This window comes from Pseudoliparis swirei, chromosome 6 (genome assembly GCF_029220125.1).
Source record: "Pseudoliparis swirei isolate HS2019 ecotype Mariana Trench chromosome 6, NWPU_hadal_v1, whole genome shotgun sequence".
Classification (NCBI taxonomy): Eukaryota; Metazoa; Chordata; class Actinopteri; order Perciformes; family Liparidae; genus Pseudoliparis; species Pseudoliparis swirei.
In genome coordinates, this window is record NC_079393.1 from 20,198,081 (window position 1) to 20,224,431 (window position 26,351).

Genomic DNA, 26,351 nt, shown 5'->3' on the forward strand with positions numbered 1-26,351 from the left:
TGACGTAGTAATCTCATATCAAGTGTTTTAGTTGGGGGGTTTTTGGGGGGGGGGGGGTGTAAGGCAACCAGGGTACATAATATACATTATTTTATATAAATTAGTTACAGGCAGACTTGTTGATCATAAATCAAAATGATTAAACTCAACATTAGACTTATGATACAAAATAAATACAAGTTTAATTTCTTGTTTATAAGAAATCTTTAAAAACTCTTTAACAGGACGTTTGTTAAAGGATTACTTACTAAATATTGATAAAGCTTCCTTCCCTTAGCTTTTTATATCATTGCTCCCCGAGGAAAGCTCTCCAACTACCTTGTCTCGAGCACTGAGAGCTCATTATGAGAGCGCAGCAGCGCTCCTAACGACTGAAAGCCCTCCCGCTTTACTAATCAGGCACTAGCTTTTGTGGGTTTGCCCCGCACCTGCTCATCTCTGAGGGGACAGGATGGTGAGGGGACAGGATGGTGCTCTGTCTCCATGGCAACAGCATCCCATTCAGCCCAGGGGCAAGCCACTCAAAGACCACAACCTCATGAGTCCTTGTTCTTTTTCCCCTTCCTCGTTTCTCCTGTCCCGTTACTTGACGTCTCCTGTAAGCCACTGGACTGCTAAGAGCGGATCAATTATTAATTGTTTCTCTTTATCTGTCTGCATCCTGCAGTTGGGATGATTAAGAGTGCACATCTGTTGTTGAGAGGTTCGACATTACGGAGGGAGAGATACAGAGACGGGGGTGAAACAAATATTTAGAAATCAGGGGACATGTGGTGATCTTTAAACAGGGATGCAATCAGAGTGATCATGAGAAGTCATGAGAAGTGTTGGCCTCACTCCTTCTGTCTCCTGAATTGTTGTCGCCATAAAACCCACAGAGCAATTTAGGAAAACAGTTGATCTTATCGGTGGCTAAATCTTCGTACTTGTCTCTGTGCTAAGATAAGATCTTTAATTTTAGACTTTGGCATCCCGTCTATCTTTCAAAGATGAATATGTCATACATCAAAGGCTTCGTGTATGTTTTCTTTGTTTCCTTTTTTCGCATTTCAAAGACACTCCTCCTTGAATGTCTGTTGAATATAATGAGAGTTAAATAACTGAGCATCTAAACTTCAGAAGAATCCTTTAACTCGCTCTCTTGCACTCACACACCACACACACACACACACACACACAACCACACACAGGCACTATCTCAAACAGATGTCATAGACATCATTTGACAGAAGCAGTGTGGTGTTGTCACCTTTGATGATGTGTTATGAGTCTGCCTAGACAGATAAAAGAGGCGGTTGAATTGGGGTCGTGCGATATCACACACTCACCCGGCCGTCTTTCCACTCTAATAACCATGCATGGACTGGATTAGACCCCGCACCAGAGCGCCGGCATCGCCGCTTCTCTGTGTCAGCCCAGGCATGACCTGCACTCTACTCTCTCCAGTAATGCAGACAGCAGACTGTGCTGTGCCTCAGGGCACCCGGAGGGCGACCGCACACACACACACACACACGCACACACACACACAGACATATTCGACAACATGGACAAATATTTAAACAATGAATACTCTAATGGGGCTACAGAATGCGAGCCGATTTGCTTTGTGTGTGTGTGTGTTTTTGTGTATGTGTGTGCTTGCAGAGTACCAGTAAATTACAAAACGTAACTATCTTCCTATAGATTTTTTTATTCAACCTCTATTTACCCCGGGTAGATTAGTTTAGTTTGCCTACTTTCTGCAATAATTGAGACGATTACACACGTCAACATCTAGAGACGCTCCGAACAACCGCGGTCTTGTTTGTGGGCTTCTGAGCAGCTGCGCTGGAGGTTTGATTGTGTGCCTTGCTCAAGGCCGACGTAACCGGCGACCTTCCAGTCGTAAGATTGCTGTCTCAACCTTCAGGCCACTGTTATCAACTCTTCTCCGTGAAGCTCGTCGTCCCCTGACTACAAAGAAAGATGACATAACGTCTGCGGTTTGTTTGCCGTCTAGTTGTGCATGTTGTTTAAAACGGTAAAGTCTATTTCGGGTAGTTCACCTCAATATGAACTTGTGTGTGTGTATGTCAGTGTGTCAATGCATGTCAATGTTTTTTGTACATAAAACACCTCGTGTAAAATGCCTTGCACAGGCAAGTTAAATTAAAGGGCTCTACAAATCATACAAATACCTCTAATATAATTACACTATTTAACATGTGGTTTCTGTGCCTGAAGACATAAATCAGCTTTATTGGCCATGTATGTGAGCACATACATGGAATTTGACTCCAGTTACACTTATGCTCTCGTCATACATACGTAGAATTTACAAATAGCAGGATAAATATAAAAAAGACATTGAAGACAAGCGAGTAGCAACATGTATGTACAATATAAAGTACATGTGATTTCAATTTTAATTTATTTTGTATAGCCCATAATCAAAACTCTGCCTCAGAGGGAAACATACGACATCCTCTGGGACCTCACATCGGAACAATAAAAAAATCCCCCAACAATAACCCTTCAGCATCGGAGGAGGATTCCTCTACCTGGATGGACAGAAGCAATAGATGACATGTGTACGGATGAACAGAACATTAATCTTCACTTGGATGCTTTATATAACAAGTATCCATCATCATGTGGCAGCTAAGGAAGCCAAATACTTGGTGCCTGAATTTTGGTTTCTGCAGTCACGAAAATTCCCAAAGTGATTAATGTCTCCGGACGCCGTAGAAAATGAGGCACCGCACTGCATTAAAAAGTCATCTATTTTAATAAAATGGGGACACTTCTCTCATTAGGACCGTCATCAGAATGTACATGTTTAATGTTGAGAGTGCAGTGCCTCATCTTCCATGAGTCCTTTGTTAATTTTAGGAACCACAGTTTCCAGTTGACCTTCAACAGCATAATTGTTATTAAAAAAAAGCAGATTTCAAGCATGTGTGTGCCTGGGCAATGTGAATCAGTAGTGGGGGTTATTGGATGACCGTCAGACTTTTTCCTCCCTCCACATGTTCATTTTTGGAAAAAGAGATACGATGTCTTAAAAGAGTTGTGGCCAGTGCCGGCGGCCATCTTGTCGGCCTGGTGGTTGCTCTGTAATGGTAAGACGGCCAACATACAAGACAATGTAAAAAAATAATAATGATTCAAGCCTCCTGAATTATCACAACATATTTTTACTCCAGTAACTCAACGTTAATGATAATAACAAGAACATCAATAATATTAATACATTTTCTTTGTTACGTGTTCAAATGCGTTTTACATGGTGAAACCAGCTCAGGAGCTGAGATAACAGGATCCAGAGATGGATTAAAGTTGCTCTGTGGACGAGGGTTGGCCTTGCATCTTTTTAGGTATTGTGTATTTATGTTGTGGATGTCCATATATTTAAAGGCATTTTCACATCTTTTACATCAGTTAAAAACAATGGTTGGACGAATGACACAGCGCTTTTTTCTCTCCCCCACCACCACCACCACTCCCAGGTTGTAAGTGCGAGCCGACTGGTGGGTGCGGACCATCCCTTGGAGATGGTGTATTTTGTGGAGAGTCCTGGTGGTCAGAGGATGCCTGCAGCGCATACAGCCAACCTACTCAACGGCCTGGATGTTCAAAGGGCGGCCATCGTCTTGGGATATCGTGTCCAGGGCATTTTGGCACAGCGTGAGTACCGCTTGCATATTAGATAACTGCCATTTAAGTGGCAGCAGAGCGACGTCGTGATTAGTACAAAAGTACAAGATGGCCCTCGACATGGACAAACTACATTTGCAAAACAATCCCTGCACTGTAAATATATTCATGTGAAACTGTGAAGCGTCTAGTTCAGGGGTGTCCAAACTTTTTGCAATGAGGGCCAAAATTGATAAAAGTCAAAGATACCCGAGGGCCAGTTCATCATTTAAATTTTAAACCACAAAAAACACACATATATACTGTTTATAAACAAATGTATTTTTTTAACTGTCATTACTTTTTATTTTATTTTGACAATGTAACCACATATAATAGAACAGAACCAAGTTCATCTTTCATTCAGTCAGATAACAATGAAAAATATATATAATAGAATACCTTACATTTCTATAACGTTACATAACGTTTAACAATTTTAGGAGTTATAAATAAATGAGAGTGGTCTTATAGTCATTACACTAACTAAATTTGCCCTTATCTATCTTTTTTTCTTTTTTAGATCTTTTCAACAGAAACACAATCTCACATTTTTTTGTGGTTTACATTAATGACATATGTTACTTCTTCACACACTTTCACATTATTGTTATTGTTTTTGAAATTAACTGGTTTTTGCTAATAATATCAATTAATAGATAATATCACAAACCTGTGACAGAATAAATAAGAATAAGAAAAGAGTTTGGTTTAGTAGAGTCCTGACTGCATGGTTAGTAAAATATATTTTTGCATAAAAAAAAAAAAAAAACTTTGAAAAAACAAACAATCATCGAGTTTTGAGTCATCACGCTTAACTGTGTGTGATAAAATGGTTTTTAAACCCGGGTTTTAGGCCCTTTTTTTAAATGCTCTTGCAGGCCACTCTCAATTTGATGTCTTGTTTTAAGCTCGTCGCTGCTGAACGCTGAGGCACCTGGCCTGTCCGTCAAAATGTCTCTGCATCGCCAATAAAGTTGGTTGTTTACGTATGTAACATACACATTTACCGACGTACATTATTCGCTTTTTTATTATTATTTTAGTTGTTTTATTTATAGTTTTATGTTATCCGTGTAGTTTGTAATATGTGAAGTTCTCAAACAAGGTCTTGCCACAAATTCCCTCGCCTCCTCATCTTCCCCTCGTCTCTCGAGCGAGGACCCTGCTCTCGGCACGAATCGGCGTGTCGAGACTGACCACTGGGAGCGCTCTCAGTCGCTTCACTGAGGGCTAGTTGGGCGGTTGGCGCGCTGTGGCCACCTGGTGGCGAGCTCTGTCTGTGCGTGCCGCCTGTCTGTGCGCACCGGTGAGGGATAAGGAGTCATGCCACCAGGAGAGACGCAGAAATGTGGAGAAGTGACATGACAGAAATGACATCGATCAATGTCGATATACATCAATAATGTACTTGTCGCTAGTTGAATAAAGCATTATGACATTACTTTTGTTGTAGAACCTGATAGACTGTGCAGGCCACCCTTACCCTCGTCTGGCTCCTGGGGAACACCGGTATCTCCACAACTTTTTCCTTTTTTTTTAATCTTTTTTGCCGTTTCCTCGGCGAGGCAGCATGGAGAAGGGTTCGCCAGGTGATTTACGCAGGCCATTATTTTAGAAAGGAGGATTTATTTATATTTTTTTTTCCGTTATTATTTATTGACCATTATCATGAATGCAAATAACATAATACATGATATGACCGATGGCCCTTGAGCTGACGAGCGGACACCATTGACCCCTGATCTAGTTGCACCAAACGGAGTTGAGCTGAATCCCTGTTGGACCAGAGGGATGGAAAGAGAAAGGACCGGATCCTCCACCAGCTCCTCATGAGTCATAACAAAAGAACACAATGCAGCTGCTGGCTCCATGTGTTCCTGTGTATGTTTATAGTAACATTTGAGCTAATTACCATCCTTTGTACACAATGTACCACAAGCCCGTCTTCCTCATTAAGAATCTAAACAAGGGATGAGTGCCTAAAGAAAGCCCCTCAAGGGAGCTCTGCCTCTGCGCTGCCCGTGTTCTCTTACACGACTTTCCCAGGGGATGCAATGAGTGTTAATTAAAACTAACGAAGGTCTGCATTAAAGAGTACAGCACTGAGAGGAGAGGCAGCCATACACGCATGTTAAGCTTAGCGTTCTCTGGGTGTTTGTGTCCGAGCCTGAAGGCAACACACGGTTGTGCTTGAAGCGTTGAACACAAATGAAGCGAGTCATTACGGTGCATATTTGTGTCTTTAAACTAAAGCCTCTGCGTTCCTCGCTCCACAGCTGTAGAGAAGACGGCGCCGTCGCCCTCTGACGCCGAGAACACCAACACGTGGATCGTCATCGGGGTTGTGATTCCCCTCCTCGTCGTCCTCGTCATCATTTCCATCCTGTACTGGAAACTGTGTCGGACAGACAAGCTGGAGTTCCAGCCGGACGCCATGACCTCCATCCAGCAGAGACAGAAGGTAGTTACGCAATATCTGGCTTCAAGGCTGTGTTCGTGTTTTTAAAGTATTTTCAGATATACAATTAATTCCTTTAAAGATATATTAGAAATATTTAAGTAATTAGCACAACAGTCACCCATGAAGTCTACTGGCTGCATTTGAACAGCTGGTGTATGTGTTGAAGGTGTTTCATTGGGCCGTAGTGATGCCCTGGTCGTACTGGTCGTACTGGTTCTGGCCGAGCTTACGAGAAAATATCACAGGGGGTCAAAAAGTGACCGCAGCGCTCCGAGTACATTTTTGATATGAGATTAATGTATATTACTTCCTTACTGGATCATTGCAGTGCACGTGGTTGATAAACACGTATTGATTAACACAATATTGGGATGAGTTCACGACCCGTTTTCTAAACGTTACTGTGTTTCTGCATAGAAGGGTTCAAGGCAGAAGAAAGACCAGACCACTTTTAAATTCAAAGGAACTTCTAATTAATTAGGCGTATCAGTCATTGTCATGAATGCAGTCTGGACCTCATCATTTCTTCTTTTAGATGGGATTAGTGAAACTTTTATGAGAGAGACTTGTTAGGGGACATGAGCTGGAGTAGGAGTCACGATGCTCCTGGTGCATTTAACGGGCCTCTGCTGCTCTTTTATTTTATTCAAATCTTTTTTGGGTGTGCTCAGACACACTCTTTCACTGAAAGCGCCAACAACCCTGCCCTTCAGTTCGCTCCTGTCACATTTGTATCGTCAGTTGAGACGAGTGAACAACTTCTTCCCTTCTGCCTTCACTTGAAATAGAAATAATGCTCAGAGGTCATTTCCTGTCTGAATATTGCCTCTCGCCCCTTTTGCCCTGAAGATGATTGACACAAGACATTTCCTCTGCTCTTTGAGGACCCTCAAACTGAGGGGTCTAAAACTAAAAATAATTATGTTCATCCTGATAAACAAAATGGTTTTATCCAACAATAAAATGACGGGCAATATAGTCAGCTCACTATTATTGATAATTTATTGTGATACTTGAAAGCAATCTCGATGCCTAAAGAAGCCCAAAGCTTGAGAAGCCAAACTATCATTTTAAGTTCCTACTATGTCAAAACAGTTTAAAAGTGTCTTGCATTCACGTGAAGGACTGACGCACAGCTGCGTGGCAACTGCACCGACCACCAGAGAGCCGCAGTCACTGGATCTCAGTCTCAGCTGCCGCTCTGCAGTCAAGTCCCCCGAACTCTTTCATCACTAAATCAGATGTCGTCGACTAAAATAGATTTTCTTTGAATGGAGAGTTCCAACTGGCCTGTTGTGGAGGGTTGTTATTGTGTTCTTCTGCTTCCCGACTGGTCGTTCTCTGTGTCTGGCTTTCTTTTCCCTCCACTTCAATGTTCTTATATTGAGTTGAGCTGTGACCTCAACTCTCCAGATGGGTAAATGCAACAGATCTCATGTGCTGAAGTAACCCTCACTAAGCCCCGCCCCCTCTGCTTTACACGATCATCTGTCACGCAACACCGTGCCCCCCTCTCTCAGTCTACCACCTCCTTCAGAGAATCAAGGACCTCTCTTCAGCAGACTCTCCCTCCGACCATTTACATTACATGTCATTTAGCAGACGCTTTTATCCAAAGCGACTTACAATAAGTGCATTTCAACCTTGAGTATGAACTAAGAACAACAAGAATGCAGGAAGTAACATTTCCTCAACTCAGTCGAACTACAAAAGTACCATAATAAATGCCATCCCAGTGTCACTGAAGTGCAAATCTGTGTTTTAATCCAGATGTAGTCGGAAAAGGTGTGTTTTCAGTCTCCGGCGGAACCAACCAAAAAGGAAATAGGTTTTAGTGAGGAGGAAGAGGGGGAGTATGAGAAGGAGGAGGAAGAAGAGGAGGAGGAGGAGGTTAAAGGAGGGAAGGTACATAGCCGTGTCTGGTTTTTAGAAGATGTAGAAGGGACCTAGTTTCTGTGTGTTTGAAGTTGTTAAGATCTTGCATATATTTATATATATATATATATATATATGAATAACAACACCATAATCAATAGTTCATAGTCGTGGTTTTAAATGTCGGACACAGAGTAAATAGCATCACGAGAAATATTGATCCTATCCACATTGCTTCTGCTCAGACACCAGTAGCTCTTCCCAAGAGCAAACGGAGAATGAGCACGGAGGAGGAGGAAGAAGAGGAAGAGGAAGAAGTGGAAGAGGAGGAAGAAGACGAAGACAAAGATGAGGAAAAAGAGACATTTAAAAAGAAAGGAGTTAAACGAGAAGAACAAAAAAGACAAGAGAGCAAATCAATGCTGATGAAAACAGGAGAGCGGAAGAAGGAAGACAAAATGAAAGTGTTCCCTAAAGGGAGGAGAACCAAGGACGAGGTACAATGTTCAGTCGTCATAGATAGTCTTGTTGTTGCACTAATAGATATTAGGACTCCGCTTTACCCGGTTATGATATCCAGACCACAGGAAATCCAGTATTAGAGATTACGTTGGATTTCGCTGTGGATTTGTTCATGTTGTCTTTATCCTCTATAGATCCTGATGAATAGATTAATAGACGTGGTCTGTTGTGAGTAAATCCCCAATTTACCATCAGGCCAGGCTGAGCATTATTTAGTGAGTCGATGGGGGATGTCACCAGCTGAGTTTCAGTCTTAATTCTAATGAAACAGCTCTTACTGTATCAGCTGCAGCTTTCTGAATGCTAACCCTTTCAAAGAGCGGCCTGAGAGCAGCACACACAAACGTATTCTCTCTCTCTCTCTCTCTCTCTCTCAGGATTAGCAGTTTCATACTGGCAAGGATCACACTAGATTAGCAGTTTCATACCAACAAGCCTCCTCTAAGCCAGACGTTTTGCGTCAGTGAAGTCAGTGAGTGTGCGTCGGTGTCATGTCTCTGCTCATGGGGCAGAAGACCAGAGTTTCACAAACTGCAAGCACACGTCCTGAGATCCGACACCCTTTGTTTACTCTCTTGCTGTTGGGAAGTCCAGAGGGCTTTGAGACTCAACTGGTCTCACTGCTCCCACCGTCAGCCTCCACCCCCACCGCCTCAAAGGAAAGCAAGCCGCTCAGTGTTTCCCCACAGCGCTCCCTGGCCCTCTTTTTCATATTCTTTCTTTTTAATAATGAATGCCTGTCTGAGTCTCTTTCCTCGACACCCATTCATCAGTTATTCAGTCTAATTATGTCTCATGGAAGTAGGATTTGGTGCAATTCAACCTGTATGTTTTGATTTGACCTATGCGATGTAAAAGCATACACTTTAATACCATATTTTTGTTTTTCTTGTATGGATGGACTTACCGGTTATTGTCATGAGGCCAAAGTGTCATATTAGATGATTCCATTTGAAGATGATGACATGACTAAACATGCTTCTGTCATTAAGTATACACTAACAGTCCTCTGTAACGTCTGCTATATCGCTTTCCGACTTGATTTCCTTTTCCTATGTCCTAAAACTGAATATTCCTTCTCCTCTGGATGTGTCCTCAGTTGCAGGCTCCTAGTGTGAAAGGATTCGACTTTGCCAAGCTGCACCTTGGCCAGAACAGTAAGGATGATGTCATGGTGATCCAGGAGCCCGGCCCCGGCCCCCTCCACCTGTCCCTTAAAGACGGCCTCAGTCCATCTGAGAACGGGGAGATGCCCACACCCGTGTCCAAGACCTCCACCAAGGCGTCCCGCAGCGGTCGCAGGCGAGAAAGGTCAGTCCAAATACATTAAAGGACATTAGGCTTTGTCTTTTTGGTTTATGCTGTCATACAAAACAATTAGTAAAACAATTAGCACCACCAGTTCGTTTTACTCTCATTATTCTCACCCGATGGCTCATAATCTCTCTCTTTTTTTCCTCCACCTCCTCCTCAAAACACTTGTTTTAATATCATAAATGTGTCTTCTTTGTTTGTTTTTTAATCCTCTACAACATCTAAGATATTTATTTAGACATTTAACTGCTTTTTCTTCCTTTTTTCCCCTTCCCATCGCGCTGATTTTCCACCCACCTCAGTTGGGACAGACAAAAAGCTTTTGACAGATCCTCCGATCAATTATTGATGCACTAGACATTGATGGTTATTGTCATGCTGTCTATATCGCTTTTGCCACTTGATAGCCAGCCAGGGCAAATTCATCAGGAATTATATAATTCCGTCAGTGGGAATACCTTTCATCATGTCGGCACTACACGCTTCAAATCAGATCAGTAATTCTTAGAAGGCTCCTCAGTTTTTATCTTTCGGGGAAAGCACTATTTCCGATTATGCATGTCATTTCACCATGTTAGTGTGTTCTTGGGCTTCTATTATTTATGTGTGTGTGTGTGTGTGTTCCCTGTAGGATCTCGCCGTCTGATGGGGACTCTGTGGTAAGCGACCCTTCCAGCGAGCGGGAATCAACTGAGGAGAACCTGAGAGCCCACGCCACGCCCAACGACGGCAAGCAGACCCGTAAGGTCCCCATCAATGTTTTAAATGGCAAGTAGCCGTGGCAACCCTCCCGTCCATCCTCCAAACACAGAGAGAGATAACAAGGGCGGGGGAGGGGAATGAGAAGGCACTGGGTCGGACATAAAGGGACACAAAGAGACCGACTCCAGCTGGATTTGATTGACAAGAGGGCCGGATCGAGGGCAGCAGAGACTTTAAAGAGGTGGAAAAAAAGAGGACGCAGAGGAAGGCCGAGAAAAAGTGGCGTGTCAACTGCCAAGCAGTGACATGAAGGTCACAGGGGGGAGCAGCGGTAAAAGAAACACCTGGTAGCAACTCTATCCGGCGGTCGAGAGAAGTCCCGAGAGAGGAGGGAGAGCGGAGTAGGAGGGGAGAAATAGCTGAAGTTACTCCATCTGACAGCCTGTTGATATATTCAAGCCTGCAATGCCAGTCCGAGGCTCCGTGCTGGAGCCAGAAGCATTCAGGCACACAGCCTGCAGCCTGACTCACCCACAGAGGAATGGTCTTTGTTATGATAACGCTCCGCCTGGGACTGTATATGCTCTGCTTCAATGTTTAGAAGGAGGTTGTATATAAGACTCGCAGTATTTAGTCATGTACCGTCTTTCTGTCTGCTCATTCTGCCTGTGCTCCCCTCTTCTCTCTGATTAATGAAGTGAAGAGAAGCTTGACATTCCCACACAAATTTCTTTTTAATCCTAAAGGTTTTAACAGCACTCATGGTGGCGACACACCTCAATTCCCTCGGCTTTTTTTTTTAACCACTTCTATCTTATTTGTTCTTTTTCACCTCAATAAAACTGTTTTTCCTTTTCTATTGCGGCTGGCAGGCAAGAATAGAATTGGTAAGAGTCTGTCCTCTTCCCGCCTCTCTTCTGTGTCCCCGGAGACCTCGGGCTCGACCTCCAGCAGCTGTGTCTGTGTGTTGTCCGTTTGTTTCTGTGCTCGTTTTGTGCGCCGCTTGCTCTCACCGTCCGTCACCGTCGGCTGAGCCGTCAATCACAGCGTCCAGAGAACCGGCCTCACAAACAAAGGCAACGCCGTTGTTTGAAATGAAGTTTAGCTTTTGGAAATAACAATCTGTGTTCATTTTACGTCACCATCACCACACTTCTGTAATATTTCAAATATAGTCTTAATATGTTAACACAGTAGTCATCGGCATGAGCGTTTAGCCCTACAATGACGACACTGAGCTGATTTTATTTTGTACTTCCTTGCTTCCTTCCTCAGGTCCTCCTCCTATGAATGCTACAAACGAGCAGCTGTCCTCAGCCTCCATCTTTGAACATGTTGATCGGATGTCTCGTGCCACAGACGCAAGCAGGAGACTACCAAACAAAATCCAGCTCATCGCCATGCAGCCCATGCCTGTCCCCCCACTGCACAACCCACCCATCAACGGCAAACTGTCCGACAGCAACCAAATCAACAAAGAGGTTTGCTCTCTTGACTTCCTTGCTTGGCAAAAATGGGTCCTTTCTTTCTGCAAATAGATTATTCAACATTGGTTCTTTCGAATATGAAAGAAAATCTGCTACGGTTCTCGAGTCGAGCGTCTTTTTATTGATACAGGTGGGTCATTATTCAAGCATTCAAGGATCATTTATAGTCATTATGCAACAGAGATGCACAACGAAATGCAGTTTGCAACACAAGAAGAACGTGACAAACAAAAGCCCCCAGAAAACAGGAGCGCATTTTGTATTTTTATCAAACGTATCTTCATTAAACTCGTGCAGCCACATTGGAACAGTGATTGTGAATCATCCCACAAAGGACTGGCAGCTCTGTCATCTGCTCCTGTTAATTATTCTTCTGCAATACAAAGGCACATTATAATGTTTCAAGCCCAATTTGGCTCCCTGTCAGTTACAGAGGAATCAAAGATTTGTATTACTTTCATCAGTGCATACAGAAGACCTTGTCGGTGCGGATGACAGCCTTCAAGTCCTTTAGAATATATCATATTCTGGTTAAAATAGACCTCATAGTATTCATCATCTGATGCTGCTGTAGTTCTTGTGATTTGTCACTGAAGGTGTATTCCTCCTTAAAGTTGGTTAAGCTGCTGCGTAATGAAGGATGGCATCTGATGAGGTAATTGTCTCCTCAGATCCAGGTCGCGTTGAGGCACAAGTCAGAGATCGAGCACCATCGTAATAAGATCCGTCTGCGTGCCAAGAGGAAGGGCCACTACGACTTCCCTGCTATGGATGACACGGCCAGTGGCCTCGGAGATGCGAGGGACCAGGATTGCATCTATCATAAAGCACAGATACAGATCGATAAGATCCTGGACCCGGACGCCCAGATGCCGCCCATCTTCATGGAATCCAAGAAAAGGTTTGGGTCATTGCACCTGGTTGGTTTTGTGGTCGATGTATTGATATGAGGGTGTTGGGGTCGGCTGTAGCTCATGGGGAATGTCCAGCAACCACAAGGTAGCCGGTTCAATCCCCGCTCTCCCCATTAGTCGCATGTTGAAGTGCCCTTGAGCAAGACACTGAACCCCGTTGCTCCCCGGGCGCTTCACTGCAGCCCACCCATCCTTCATAATTAAATGCAGATAACTATTGTATTATTATTAGATGTGTATATGGCTTTGTAGGACTACATCTAGCCGGGTTTTAAAGGGACAATTCACCCTAAAATCTAAAACAATGTGTTCCCCTCTCACGTGTTTTCCTGTATGCTTTATCAATCTAGATTGTTTTGGGTTGAATTGCCTAGTTTGGGAGATATTGTCGGGAGCGATGTCGGCCTTCTCTCAAATATAATGCGACCACATGGCGCTTGGCAAGAAAATACATTTGGATAAATTCAACCGCAATGTCTCTTTCCAGAAATCATGACCCTGTTACTCAACATTATTTTCTTCCTTCCGCACTACACCCGACAACCGTATCATGTGCAGAAGGAGGCGTATCCATACTTATTGGTCTTCCAGCACCACTGATCTAGCTAACGCTACAGCTCAGCTGAGGAGGTCTCTATTTACATCTCCAGCTGTCATGAGCACCACCCTCATCCATACGTAGGAGCTCTTATTTTATCCCATTATACTGGAGATGGCAGACTTCTACACAGTCAATATCTACAAAACTCACCAAAACAATCGAGATTGATACATAACACGACAGGTGAGAGGAATACATGCGTTTATAATTTGGGGTTAACTGCTTGTTTAAGTGAATAAAATTATTACAAATAATTAGATTAGTCACATTTCTTCCCTTGTTTCTCAGTTATCGTGGTCGGCGCTCTCCCAAACATAGAATGAAGGGGCAGCTGAACGGAGGCCGATTGGAGCCCGACAAAGACCACCTCATCACTGAAGACGGCGATGCCGTCTACAGAAAGTGTCCTGGAGTCCACAACGTGGCCTACGTGGTGAGTAGTCCTGGAGAATTATTACAATTATCAGGGCACGTACGCTCATGGAAAACCTGGAAAAGTCCTGGGAAGAAAAAAAAGGCCCAACGTTTTGGAAAAGTCATGGAAATGTGTTCTATTCATATGTGCATTCACGCTGAGTTTTAAATAATGAATATGCTTTTAAAAGAATGGCGCTCAAAATATACGCCGGTATACGCTCTCACACTTGCACATTTCTCGCGCTGCAAGTGAACGCACCTGACCTGAAAAGACATGTTTATTCTTTTAATAAAATTATTGTCTCTCATTCATTTGTGTCATTTAAGGTTATACTGTAAGCTTTGAAATTCGCATTGTTAGTTTAAATACTACATTTTCTCACTTTTTCATGTATGCACCGAGATTTGAAAAAATGTTTGGTCTTGGAAATTTGGTTTAAAGTTATGGAAATGCTTTCGTCAAAATGTGTATGAACCCTGATTTATTACAAATGCAGTATCTCCTCTTAACTGTAAATGTGTCGTGTTTATTCCAGTCGGACCCTGACCAAAGCCCAGGGTCCCCTCACGAGAGCCCCTCCCCCACCGATGACATCTTCCTGGGTCCCGCTTCCTCCCCTCCAGGCCACGCCCCTCCCCCGCCCCCCTACATGCCTCCACAGCCGACCATCGAGGAGGCACGACAGCAGATGCACTCCCTGCTGGACGACGCCTTTGCCCTGGTGTCGCCCAACTCCCAGGGCAGCACGTCAGGGATCACTCTCCCTGGGGTCAACACCAACCCGCCGGTCTCCAGCCCCCTAGGCCGTGGTTCCAGGCCTTGGGGTCCCTCTTACCAAGCGCTTTGTCCTTTCCCCGGTGTAAGTCGCCATCCATCGGCAGGATGCTTTGAAAAGAGAATGAACCGTCCTGTCAACTGTAGATCAGGCTGCTTTCCCGTTATGTGTCTGCAGCAAATGGTTCTCCTTTACAACGGCACATTTGCTCATATAAGTTCCCGTAAAATGTATTATATCACTAATCTGGCCACAGAGTAAAGCGGGATCGGCTCCCTGTTAAAACTTTTAATAGCAAAACAGGAAAGAGACACATGTGAAATCCTTTCTATTCTCTATCTCCTCCCTTTCTCAAGCTCATTCGCAGCATGAGGCCTGTGGCTCCATGTTTATTCGTGTCCTCTTAGCAAACTAATCAGTTAAGTATTCCACCATCTGTCGCCCCCACGAAGCTGCGACCTTACAACCCCTAGGATCTACAAGTCCTAAGACTCTGTAGTGAATATACCCTGCACATGCTTCATGTGCGTTTTCTCCTGTTGCGTTGGTTTCAAAGACAGAGCAGGCGTAGAACTGCCCTGAAGGCTGCTGGAGTAAAGCTCTGTGTTTGTACTTGTTTTATTTATTCTATTTGTAGAAAATAAGGGCCCTGGCAAATCAGCACTTTTCATGCAATGTTGCAGTTGGTTAATAGATTCAACCTGAAGTGCATAATACTGCTCATGTGCCGCACACACTCCTCGTGTTCCATGCTAAGGGGGCAGCAGTTATCTGGTAGTTGTCTGTTGTCACGGCGCTATTAGAGTGGACCCAATAGCTTGACTCAGACAGGAGTAACAAAGAATACTGTCTTTGGTTGGAAACAGTCTGGGTCAAAACCGGGAGATCAGTCGAAGAAGCAAACAAGTCCAAAAAGGGGAGGGGCAGAGAATCAGAGGTCAGGGCAGGCAGGCAGGGTAGGCAGGCAGGGTCAGAACACGCAGGTCAGGAATATACACTAATAACACTGGAGAACTTGGCACGAAAACACAAGACAATCTGGCAGAGGACAAGTGGAAGTGAGGGAGCTAAATAGTGAGGGACTAATGAGGGGATGGGCTGCAGGTGAGAAGGGCGTGAGGACCAGGTGAAGGGAATGAGGGACTAACGAGGTGATCAGAGGCAGGTGAGGGGAGTTGGATTGACGAGATGGTGCGACAGGATGAAAACAACTATGACAAAAAGGAAGGAGTGGAGCTAAACTGTTACAGTCTGTAGCATACCACCTTCTTTGCTAGATATGCAGAGGAAAAAGTTGAGAGTAGTTTAGAGATGGCAGAGCACAAGTCAGCATGACAGGAAGCTGCTCCGGTTATTGCCCGTTACATTAGAGGCAGTGTCACAGTTATGATATAATGTTTAATTTAATAGGAGGACCACGTAACACATTCCTGTCTTGCCTCTAGCTTAGTTACCTCTACTTGTGTTATTAAAATGTCTGCTTGCATTTCACAGCTCTCATCATCCATGACTCACGACTCGTTCTCCGATAGTCCAACGCCACACAAATATAGAGAGAAACCTAATAGTTAGCAGTGGAGCCATAACAAAAAAGTATTTGCTGGTTCTGCTTTTTGCAGGTTTGGAGCTTTAAAGGCTGTGAAAAAAATAAAATATAACTATGCTTGGTAAAAACAACAATGTGAGCCCCAAGACCCAAATATAGTGCACAAAGCAATCCCCACAGCATTGCTATCAACACCCAGCGTGAGCTGTCTTTGTATCCATTGCAGTGTTAGTATGCTCGTATGATGAGTCTGATCTTTGTCTCGATACAAGCTGTCACACACACGCCGTCGTCTTTGTCATGATTGTTGCTGCTCACGTCCTCCTGAGCACTCGTGTGTCTTTCCTTGTCTTCCCCAGAGGTTCACTGAGCCGAGCTTGTCCCCTCCTCCGGTCCAAGGCCTGACACCACGGTGAGTAGAGTGAGCGATGGAAATGGAGTGTTCGTGTATGAATTAATAACTAATATGCCTCTTTGATGTTCATCTCTCGCCACACCAAAGTGATTTCTTATTGATCAGTCGTGATTTCCACCACTTTACCGGGGGGAATGTTTTCCTTTCGGGACACCTAGTGAGTTGGACCTCATGAATAGTGAAGGAGGAGTTATATTTATTATATTGCATTAATGGATCGGGTCCAAACATTTGTCTCTGAACTGGCTCCCGAAAGAGCAACTTATCATCAGCGGCTGTCATCATTTATGGATGTTAATTGTAATAGTAATGTGACCAATGAGGGGATTTTTATCTTGTCAATGAGGGTGAGCAGCGACCATGTCGTTCACATGCAAACACACAATATGAACATATTGTAACATGCTAAATGCCGGATTGACATCAGTTCAGCAAGTAGTTTTATGTGAATGATTTTCATGAGTTGATCTGCAGACCTCCATGTTGTCACTGCTTGTGTTGAGTTGGACCCAGAGGTACACCTTTTTTTAGTTTTCAAGGCACTGTTGCACAGACTGCAACTGAGCAGAAACTCCAATCAATGTGTCACAGACATGTTCCCTTAAATGTGAATGAAAGCTCCCCGACCGTGTGCTCCAGGCAGGGCCCCGGCTCCAGCTACCTGCCACCAGGAGAATCTGCGGGGCAGTGTGAGCAGCTCCAGCCAGACAGCCTGTACTCCAGCAGGGGCCTCTACGCTGACGAGCTGCCCTCCTCCGCCCGACCGCGACCAGTGGGCGGAACGACAGGTACGCGAGGGAACCGCACACATGAGCCCATGGTGTCCATACAGACGCCTGAATCTCATTTACACTTCTCTCGTCTTCATTTAAGTACAACATTTATTTATTTGTGTCTGGAATAACAACATTTGTTAACACGTATCGGTTGATAAACATATTTTTTCGTCCGTCGACACAGTTTATTGAAGATCACTCCTGGATGTAGGCCACAGCGCCGTTCATTAAATACGGACGCACACCTCCACCCCACAAACCTGTCAAACTGAAGGAGCCTCGTCTCTCTCCTAAATCATTAAGGGAGCTAACGTGATTTTGCTGCCGTCACGTGACTTACAGTAACAGAAATGGATTCTGGCATTTACTCCCCAGAGTGCAGCACAGCAGAGACGGAGTGCTACTCAGACTGCAGTGATTGCATCAAAGTATATTAAAGGGGCAGCCGAGGATTGAGTGTCGCTCTGATGTGGTGTGTGTGTGTGTGTGTGTGTGTGTAGGCGCCCAGCTCCATCATCTTACACAGGTGGGGTTGTCCAGCCGGATGAATGGTTACCCAGCGGGGGTCAGGCCGGCTCCGGGGCAGAACGGAGGCATCGGCTGGAACCACTACCATGGCGACAACTTCTCCACCAGGGCGGAGCCGGAAAAAGATGCAGTGAGTGAAACACAGATGTCATTCTTCGTTCATTTGGACTTGAAAATAAAGTGTAAAATCGATGCATCACGGCAACGAATCTCATGAAAACAGCAAAAAACCAAAGATGAACTGATCCTGAAAACAATGATTGTCTGTGCATCTAAAGCTGGTACACAGCAGCGTATTCCTCTGTGCCATGTGTGTGTTCAGAAACTATTAGAAACACATCAGTTAGCCACACTGCTCCTTTAATTACCATGAAACTGGGCACTGAGTCACGACCACACACGCCGCCCTGCTGCACCACATGGAGATCAATCTAAAGCTGGAAATTGTCCCCCAAAAAAACTTTTTAATCCGGTTTGAGTGATGCTTGCTAAAAACAACAGAGCCCATCAGCTTCAGAAAATTGCCACGTATATGTATTTGTGACCTAATGTTAAAAATAAACATCTCCAGGAGGAACGAATGGGATCGGGGCTGAGAGCAACAGACAGGCTGAGAGCAACAGATAGACTGAGAGCAACAGACAGATTGAGAGCAACAGACAGGCTGAGAGCAACAGACAGATTGAGAGCAACAGATAGACTGAGAGCAACAGACAGACTGAGAGCAACAGACAGACTGAGAGCAACAGACAGGCTGAGAGCAACAGACAGACTGAGAGCAACAGACAGGCTGAGAGCAACAGACAGGCTGAGAGCAACAGACAGGCTGAGAGCAACAGACAGACTGAGAGCAACAGACAGGCTGAGAGCAACAGACAGACTGAGAGCAACAGACAGGCTGAGAGCAACAGACAGATTGAGAGCAACAGATAGACTGAGAGCAACAGACAGATTGAGAGCAACAGATAGACTGAGAGCAACAGACAGACTGAGAGCAACAGACAGGCTGAGAGCAACAGACAGGCTGAGAGCAACAGACAGACTGAGAGCAACAGACAGGCTGAGAGCAACAGACAGGCTGAGAGCAACAGACAGACAGAGCAACAGATAGACTGAGAGCAACAGATAGACTGAGAGCAACAGACAGACTGAGAGCAACAGATAGACTGAGAGCAACAGACAGGCTGAGAGCAACAGACAGGCTGAGAGCAACAGACAGGCTCCACAACAGAAAGCAGACAGTATTAGGAGGGAGTCATGCCGGCCCTATCCTCTAAGCTCTCTCCGTTCCTTTATGTCTGTATTATATTTGATGCACACGCCTTCGCTCATAATCTCCAGTTCTGTCACTTAAAATGTTTCCTTGCATTTTCTTCTCGACTGTTTCCCTCCTCTTCTCCTTCCTTCCTTTGTGCCTTCAGTTCCTGGACTGTCCTGACTTCACGTCCTCCTCTGTCTTCCAGAAGCCCAGAGGTGGTATCAGGGAGCCTTCGGCGCCCCCGGGCCACCTCGACACTCCGGGGGTGGGATATCTGTCGGCCCCTCCCCCCCTGGATACATCTCCCCCGACCCACTCCTCCGCCTCCCTGATCAAGGCCATCAGGGAGGAGCTGTTGCGACTCTCCCAGAAACAGGCAGCTGTGCCCAGCTACCACAGCTGAGGCCTGCAGCCTGTCGCTCTCACCAGTCACGCCACTGACCCCGCCCCCGCCTGCCGCGCCTAATCTGAAACCACTTCCCATGGAAGTCCCCGAGGGTGTGCAGCGGAGAGATAATCCCGCTCAACTGAAACGAGGAGGTGGCTCATAGAGATGTACAGCCGGAGAACTGAAGGACGGGATGGTCGCCACAGCTGCAGTGCGTCCAATCAAAGACAGTGTTATGAAGCCAAGAACAATATGACCGGAGCTGCTGACCGGTGAGACGACGTGACGGGTCAGTCCCGCACCCCGTCGTAGATCAGGTCCAGGATCTGTTTGAGGTTGTGCTGCATTGATTCAGACTCGTGGTTTCATTCTCTCGCTGCCTTCACAGGAACACCCCCCAAGACGCATTACAATACCATGCAGGCCCTTAACCTCGTTACCACCACCGGGTGCTACTTCCTGTTTCCTGCCACGATGAGCCACGCTACGCCTTGACACTGTGATGGAGTTCACCCGACCCGATCTGTTGTACGAGCCTGCAGTGAGGTCAAAGCTCGCAGCGAGCCAGGAGGCACGGAGGGGCAGACGTATTAACACTCCCTCGTCGGTCCGTACTCACGGCAGTAGCACAGCTAGTGTGACGTCGATAGTCTTTAAACTCTTTGACTTACAGTAAATACGCTTTCTGGACAACTTGCATTCATGTCCCGTGTTTTGATTTATGTTTCGTAGCCAATATGACAAACATGGCCTTGACATCACATTCGTTTTTTCATGAGACGCAGATGTGTTCCGAATAATAAGTGACGATTTGTGGTCTGCACTTGAGAATCAGGGTGTATTGTGTTGGGTCGTAGTTTGATGCACTGAATGCCGACTCCGAGCTCAGGTCACGTCTGAACGGTGACGTGTGAGAACTGTTCGCGAGGGAGTCCCAGAGACCACGATTCTTTCCTTTGACATGAACCTGTACTTACTATGTACTCAACCACCATGTCTGCTCCATGCAGTATTCAACATGCTCTTTGTTCACACAGGAAGGGGAAGACGTGTTCTGTGTTTGCTGTCGTTTACCATTTACTTCGGCCAGCTTTGTGTTTTGTTGTATTTTCATGTCTTGGGCTTGACCTCGCCTCCTTGTTTCCTCTCAGAGTCTCTCAGTCATCGGACCGGTGGGAAATCATCCGAGGTCACCGATATATTTTGTACATGCCCCTCCCTCGACATGTTGTGATATTTTGGGGCCTGAAGTGATATTATATTTAAATTAAATAAAAGAGAAAATGATGGATGGCGTAAAGCAGCGCTGGGGATTATGTTTGAGGAGAGGGGGGTAAACAAGCCTTTCTTGTTTCAATGTGTCGTGCCTTTTGGACTCACCTGGACCCGTTCGGTCCTGGGTCCCGTTTAACCGTCACTGTCATGGTATCCGAGGTTCTGCTGCAGCGGTCCGGTCTATCACGTAGATGTTACAGTTCTGGTCTGTTGGTGCTCTCGGGAGCGTCGGGATGAATCCATTCAGGAAACAAACGACAACAAACACGGTCATCGTGTCTCCTTCGACATGCGGGGAGATGGTTACTGTCTGGTTTTCGATCCCACGTTATGGTCACGTGTTGTGTTTCTAATCTCACACTGCCTGCCTCCATCTGCTGGTCATGTACTGTCACAACATCCCAACATACTCCTGTGTTCATCTTCAACTCCTTTTTATGATCATTCTTTATTTGTTGGTGTTGTTGTAGTTTTTTTCATCTATTTCTACATCTTGTATTTTGTAAAAATTGATCTGTTGGCTGGCCCAACTTTATGTTTGATGGATGTTGCATGTTTAATTATTGTATTTCCTTTTGTTCTTTTTTGAGCATGCTGTTCCAAAGTTCTTGAAATACAAAAGAAACTCACTTGATGTGTCCTCAGAGTTTAAGTTAATAACCACAAGTTGATGTGCTGTGTCTTATGAGTTCTCACACATCCTCCTCATTGCATTAGTAGACGTGATGGGGGAACCAGCCTTATACGACACTGGTAAATAATAATTCCACTTTATACATTTTGTTGTAAAACTACCAAAGTTCAGCAAAAAATATTATTAGATTAATCAATTAGTTGCTTAAGAGAAGAAAACTATATATATAGATTGTTAATAATTTCACTTTAAATAATTAAAAAAAACATGTTATGGTTCCAGCTTTTTTTTATTTTTACATTTTTAATTCAGGAAGTTACTTGATTTGTAAAATAGTGTACCGTTGGACTTTTTAACCCGTGTGATTGTCGCTTACACCTGGGCCCATGCAAAATATATATTACTGAATATTTCAAGGTGTAGCGGCCATCTTACCTGGTTCACCATCATCTTTCAAGGTGTTGTAACTATTCTATTAATAGTATGTATATATATCTATTATATTCTTATTAAAAGGGTTTGTGGGCACACCACCAGAAAAAAAGACTTCTCTGATCTAAATATGTGCAAAGTGAGATGTTTGGAGAGCAATGATCTTCAAATCGCATCATATCATCATCCAGCTCAATCTCTCTTCACTCACCCAGAACAGTGGCCAAACTGCCACGTTAAAGGAGTAGTGCGAAGAATAATATACATTATGACTTCTATTCAAGTTCTGCCCATAAATAACCCTAAATCCTACACTGTTACTTTTTTTTTTTATATATGAACTTTCACAGAGGCTAAAATGTTTTCACACGAAATGTTGTCGTAAAGTTTATGACAACATTGTGTAGCATACTCTTTTGTACACTACTCATACTCCATCCTGAAGGTGAGCTACATGTTGCTTACCACGCCCACATCATCATATCTCACGTCATTCATTCAACATCAAGGCACTCTAGCATGTACTTACCTCACATCACCAGCAGGTGTCAGCACGTCACAAACCAAATACACTATTCACAACGAAGACTTCACCCCTGACTGGGATGATGTCACCAATTCCTGAGGATGTTTCAGTGAGGCTGAAAAGAGATTATTATATGTACTCTTCATTGTTATTATTATTGGTGGAAATATTCACAATTCCTGTAATAATAATAATCATCAGTGAAGTGTGGAAGTGGCGTTTGTTGAGGAGGAATAGTTCCATGTGGATGACTGATACGCAAAAGGGAAGATGTCTTTATTGTACAGCACAAGCAATAGTTGGCAATAATCTATTTATATCGATGAATATAAATGGAGACCAGTGTATATTTATCAATTTCAGACTCATGAGTCCATACATGTGCAGTGTGTACACCGTGGTAAAGTTGAACTATTACTGGAAACAATGCGGTGTTTTTGGTGTCAATCAGTGTGATTATCTGTGAGTCCTGTTTATCCTGTACTTCCACTCAAGGAGTACTTCCTGGTCATATATTGAGGTCTTCCCTCTCTCCTCAGATGCGTCTCCCCTCTAATCCTATCACAGGATCCAAAGCCACCGAGTGAAGCAGCTAAACAGTCAGCAAAGCTCCCCGAGTCCCTCTGCAGGCGTTGGACCGCACACCACTCAGCAGGTATCAGACAGTCAGGGCGTTGACGCTGTTCACAGTCTGACTGTCATGACTTGTATATCTAAATGACACAATTTAATCTAGTCTCCGTTTGAACCAATAGAATTGGTGACTATTCACAGGGCTCCAGACTAACTTTTTTTACTAGGAGCACAGTGGCCCCTAACTTAAAATTTTAGGGGCGCAAGCAGAAAATTTAGGGGCGCACACAGGGTTTTTCCTGGGTCAAAATGGGTCTTCGGTGCTCCCCAAAAAAAATGTTTGCGCGCTGTGCGCGCACCATCTATTCGTGCAGGTCGAGCTATTGAGTGAGTGATCAGCAGCTGGCCGCTCTGTCCATTCACGCACCTCACTGTTGTGTATTGATCAGACAAGAAGACACGCTTATCAACTCCAGTGTTTCCCCTACCATTATAACAGGGTGAAATCTCCACCCGCCACTCTGTAATTTTCGTCTACCCCCCCCCCCCCCCCCCCGTCAACAATTCTCGGCTCGCGTGACAGAGCGATGCGCGCACCGACATCGAAGTTCTGCCGTGATGCGCGCACACGGGTGAGCACACTCACCACCCCCCCCCCACCCATTGATTGAATGCATTCATAGAAAGCAGTTTCTTTTAGGAAACGGAATCAAAAATAAATATTACTATGCAGCATGTTCTCTTTTCAATACCATCTAGGGTTTGATGATGTTATGATTAGAGATGCACCGATCAGGTTTTTGGTGCCGATCACCGATCACTGAAATCAGTATCTGCCGATCACCGATAATACCGATCACCGAGTCGATTGAAGCATTCTATTGATTGTGTAGCATTATTGCCTAGGACTATGAGGAAATACATATATAAAGCAACTCAAACATTAAAGAAATTACAGATTTCTTTAAACATTTAGGACTTTTACTTTGAAAAATGTCCTAATTGATACATTAAAATTGTTTGATTGCTATTGTAGGGATTTCAGATATGTATGGAACACATCTGCATTATTCATTTCCTGGAACTCTTGGGAAATCTATATACAGGACTTTTCTTAACATACAAAAGTCTGACTAATTTTATAAACTCTTCCTTGGTCCAGTAAAAATGTTTTAATGTTAGCATAATTTAAGCTAAATCTCAGAAATGATCTATAAAGATACATCAGTTCATTGTTTACTTTTATATGTTCGTGTATGATTTGTCGACATCTTATTTTGATAAACGGATGTTGTTTCACGTGGTTCTTTCCGCTAACTTTGCAAAACCGGATGTTGTCACTTAGATCCTTCCGCTAACTTTATCAAAATCCTCGCGCGCTCCCGATCGAATGCGTTTACCGTGAGCATCAGTCTCTAGGAGCTCAGACATGTGAGAGTCGGCTGAGTTGACCCAAAGATTCAACTCGGGGGACGGGGACGCCGCTCGGTGGTGAGGATCCCCTCGTGGACCTCTCACTCTGCGGCCCTCGCCCTCGTTGCGTCTCCGCTGCGGTGCGCCTCTTTTCACGCATTAGCCCCCCCCCCCCCACACACACAGGCCAGCCTTCTGCTTCGGTTTTCGTCTCCTTTCTTCTTCTTCTGGAGTTAATGTCGGTTAGCAAACCAGTCATTCAGGCATTACCGCTAACTATAGTGGGCTGAAGTGTAGAACAAGTTTGTAAGCAACAAAAATATTTCATAACAAAAAAAAGAAATCTGCTTATTTACTGGTCGCGCATGCGCGAGTTGATGAAAAATTTACTCGCACTGTGTCTAATTTTAGGCGCAAAATGCGACCATTTGGTCGCAGTCTGGAGCCCTGATTCAGGTGATCACTTCCACAGCCGAGTCTCCTCCTGACCTCCTGACCTCCTGAGCTCTTCCCCTCCGTGCGTTACTGTGAGACTCCAGCACTGCAGCTCGAGGAGATGATGTTAAAGAGCCGGTGGCAGATTAGTGTCACTTCCAAGTGATCAAGGTTCAAGGTTTTTTTATTTGCCATGTGTGCCTAGACCAACAGTCCAGACACATTGGGATTGTTTTGCAGAGGTACAAACACATTATCATAAAAAGAAAATATATAAAAACACACTGTACATAAGTAGGTAGGATATACAGAGTAGTAGGTACAGTTTAAAAAAAAAACAGGTTATTAACATAAAAAAGGAGAGGGCAGAGGTTGATAAATAAATAGGCCAATGCTGAATGCTGCTCCTAGCTTGTGAAAAGAAAGAGAGGAAAGGGGAGAGTAGTGTGGGAATATTGCACATTTCGAGAGGTGTGGGAAGGTTATGTGGGAATATTGCACATTTTCTCAGATAGAACACATTTTCAAGAGTTCTGTTTTGCCATCAGTCTGACTGGCAGGGAGGAAACTGTTGAAATAAAACGTGTCCTGTGGGTGACGACGCTGTGTCTCAGGTTGTGTGTGCAGTGTGTGTGTGTGTGTGTGTGTGTGAGCAGAGAGTGAGCTGGTGGAGTGAGTCTCTTTCCGACGGCGCTGCACATACATGGAGTCCATGGAGGGAAGTTTTATCCCTGTGATCATCTTTAATATCTGTGTTTATTATCCACGCATACGGGTGAATGTACTTTAATGTGTGTGTGTGTGTGTGTGTGTGTTATTGATTCATCACGCTCTGCATTAGAACACGTGGGGCAAATTTGACACGCGTGTCCTCGTGGGCGCAGAGTTGTTGGTATCTTCATGCTGAGAGCTCAGTGTCTTGTCTCCTGCGGGGCTTAAGAGTGTCCCGTCCTGTCTGGCTGCCTCTGGCCCTCACACACACACACACACACACACACACACACACACACACACACACACACACACACACACACAGTAATCCTGTCTGTGTGTTGTCCCGTCCCAGCTCTGCTCGCTGAGTGCGGCCCAGGTGGAGCACACCAAGAGCACACCCAGTTAATCTGGATCATGACGCTAATTACTGCCCCGGTGTCCAGCCTGAGGAGGCTGAAGGGGAGGGAGCGCTGGTCAACGAAGGGTGGAGTCAAATAGTCAAATCTTCCCACTGACCTTGGAGCAAACTATGAGGGCGGAAGGGAGGGAGGGAGGAGAGAAACAGAGAGGGAGGCACACCAGAGCTCCAGCACTGCAGATCTCTGTCTTCACAACACTCGTTTTTTTAGTCTGCCGGTGAAAGACGGGAAGAGCAGGGAGAGCAGGGAGGAGGACGAGTGTGAGACAA

The 26,351-nt window shown here is 44.7% G+C and overlaps 1 protein-coding gene across 8 annotated transcripts in view; it reads left to right on the forward strand.

Annotated features, from left to right (window-relative positions):
• The window catches only part of si:ch211-1e14.1 (UPF0606 protein KIAA1549), a 41,551-nt gene extending 19,981 nt beyond the window's left edge, over positions 1-21,570 (forward strand). For 3 of the 8 annotated variants that reach the window (XM_056416323.1, XM_056416324.1, XM_056416330.1), the window contains 14 exons: positions 3,492-3,669; positions 5,958-6,142; positions 8,263-8,514; positions 9,639-9,850; positions 10,485-10,621; positions 11,428-11,442; positions 11,831-12,036; positions 12,714-12,943; positions 13,846-13,990; positions 14,511-14,834; positions 16,656-16,708; positions 17,351-17,499; positions 17,988-18,145; positions 19,437-21,570. In XM_056416323.1, the coding sequence (XP_056272298.1) occupies positions 3,492-3,669; positions 5,958-6,142; positions 8,263-8,514; positions 9,639-9,850; positions 10,485-10,621; positions 11,428-11,442; positions 11,831-12,036; positions 12,714-12,943; positions 13,846-13,990; positions 14,511-14,834; positions 16,656-16,708; positions 17,351-17,499; positions 17,988-18,145; positions 19,437-19,676 (2,484 nt within the window). In that variant the 3' untranslated portion in view covers positions 19,677-21,570. The remainder of the gene's footprint in view (positions 1-3,491; positions 3,670-5,957; positions 6,143-8,262; positions 8,515-9,638; positions 9,851-10,484; positions 10,622-11,427; positions 11,443-11,830; positions 12,037-12,713; positions 12,944-13,845; positions 13,991-14,510; positions 14,835-16,655; positions 16,709-17,350; positions 17,500-17,987; positions 18,146-19,436) is intronic. The other 5 variants (XM_056416327.1, XM_056416326.1, XM_056416325.1 and 2 more) reach the window with 5 other exon arrangements.
• The last annotated feature ends 4,781 nt before the right edge of the window (positions 21,571-26,351 follow it).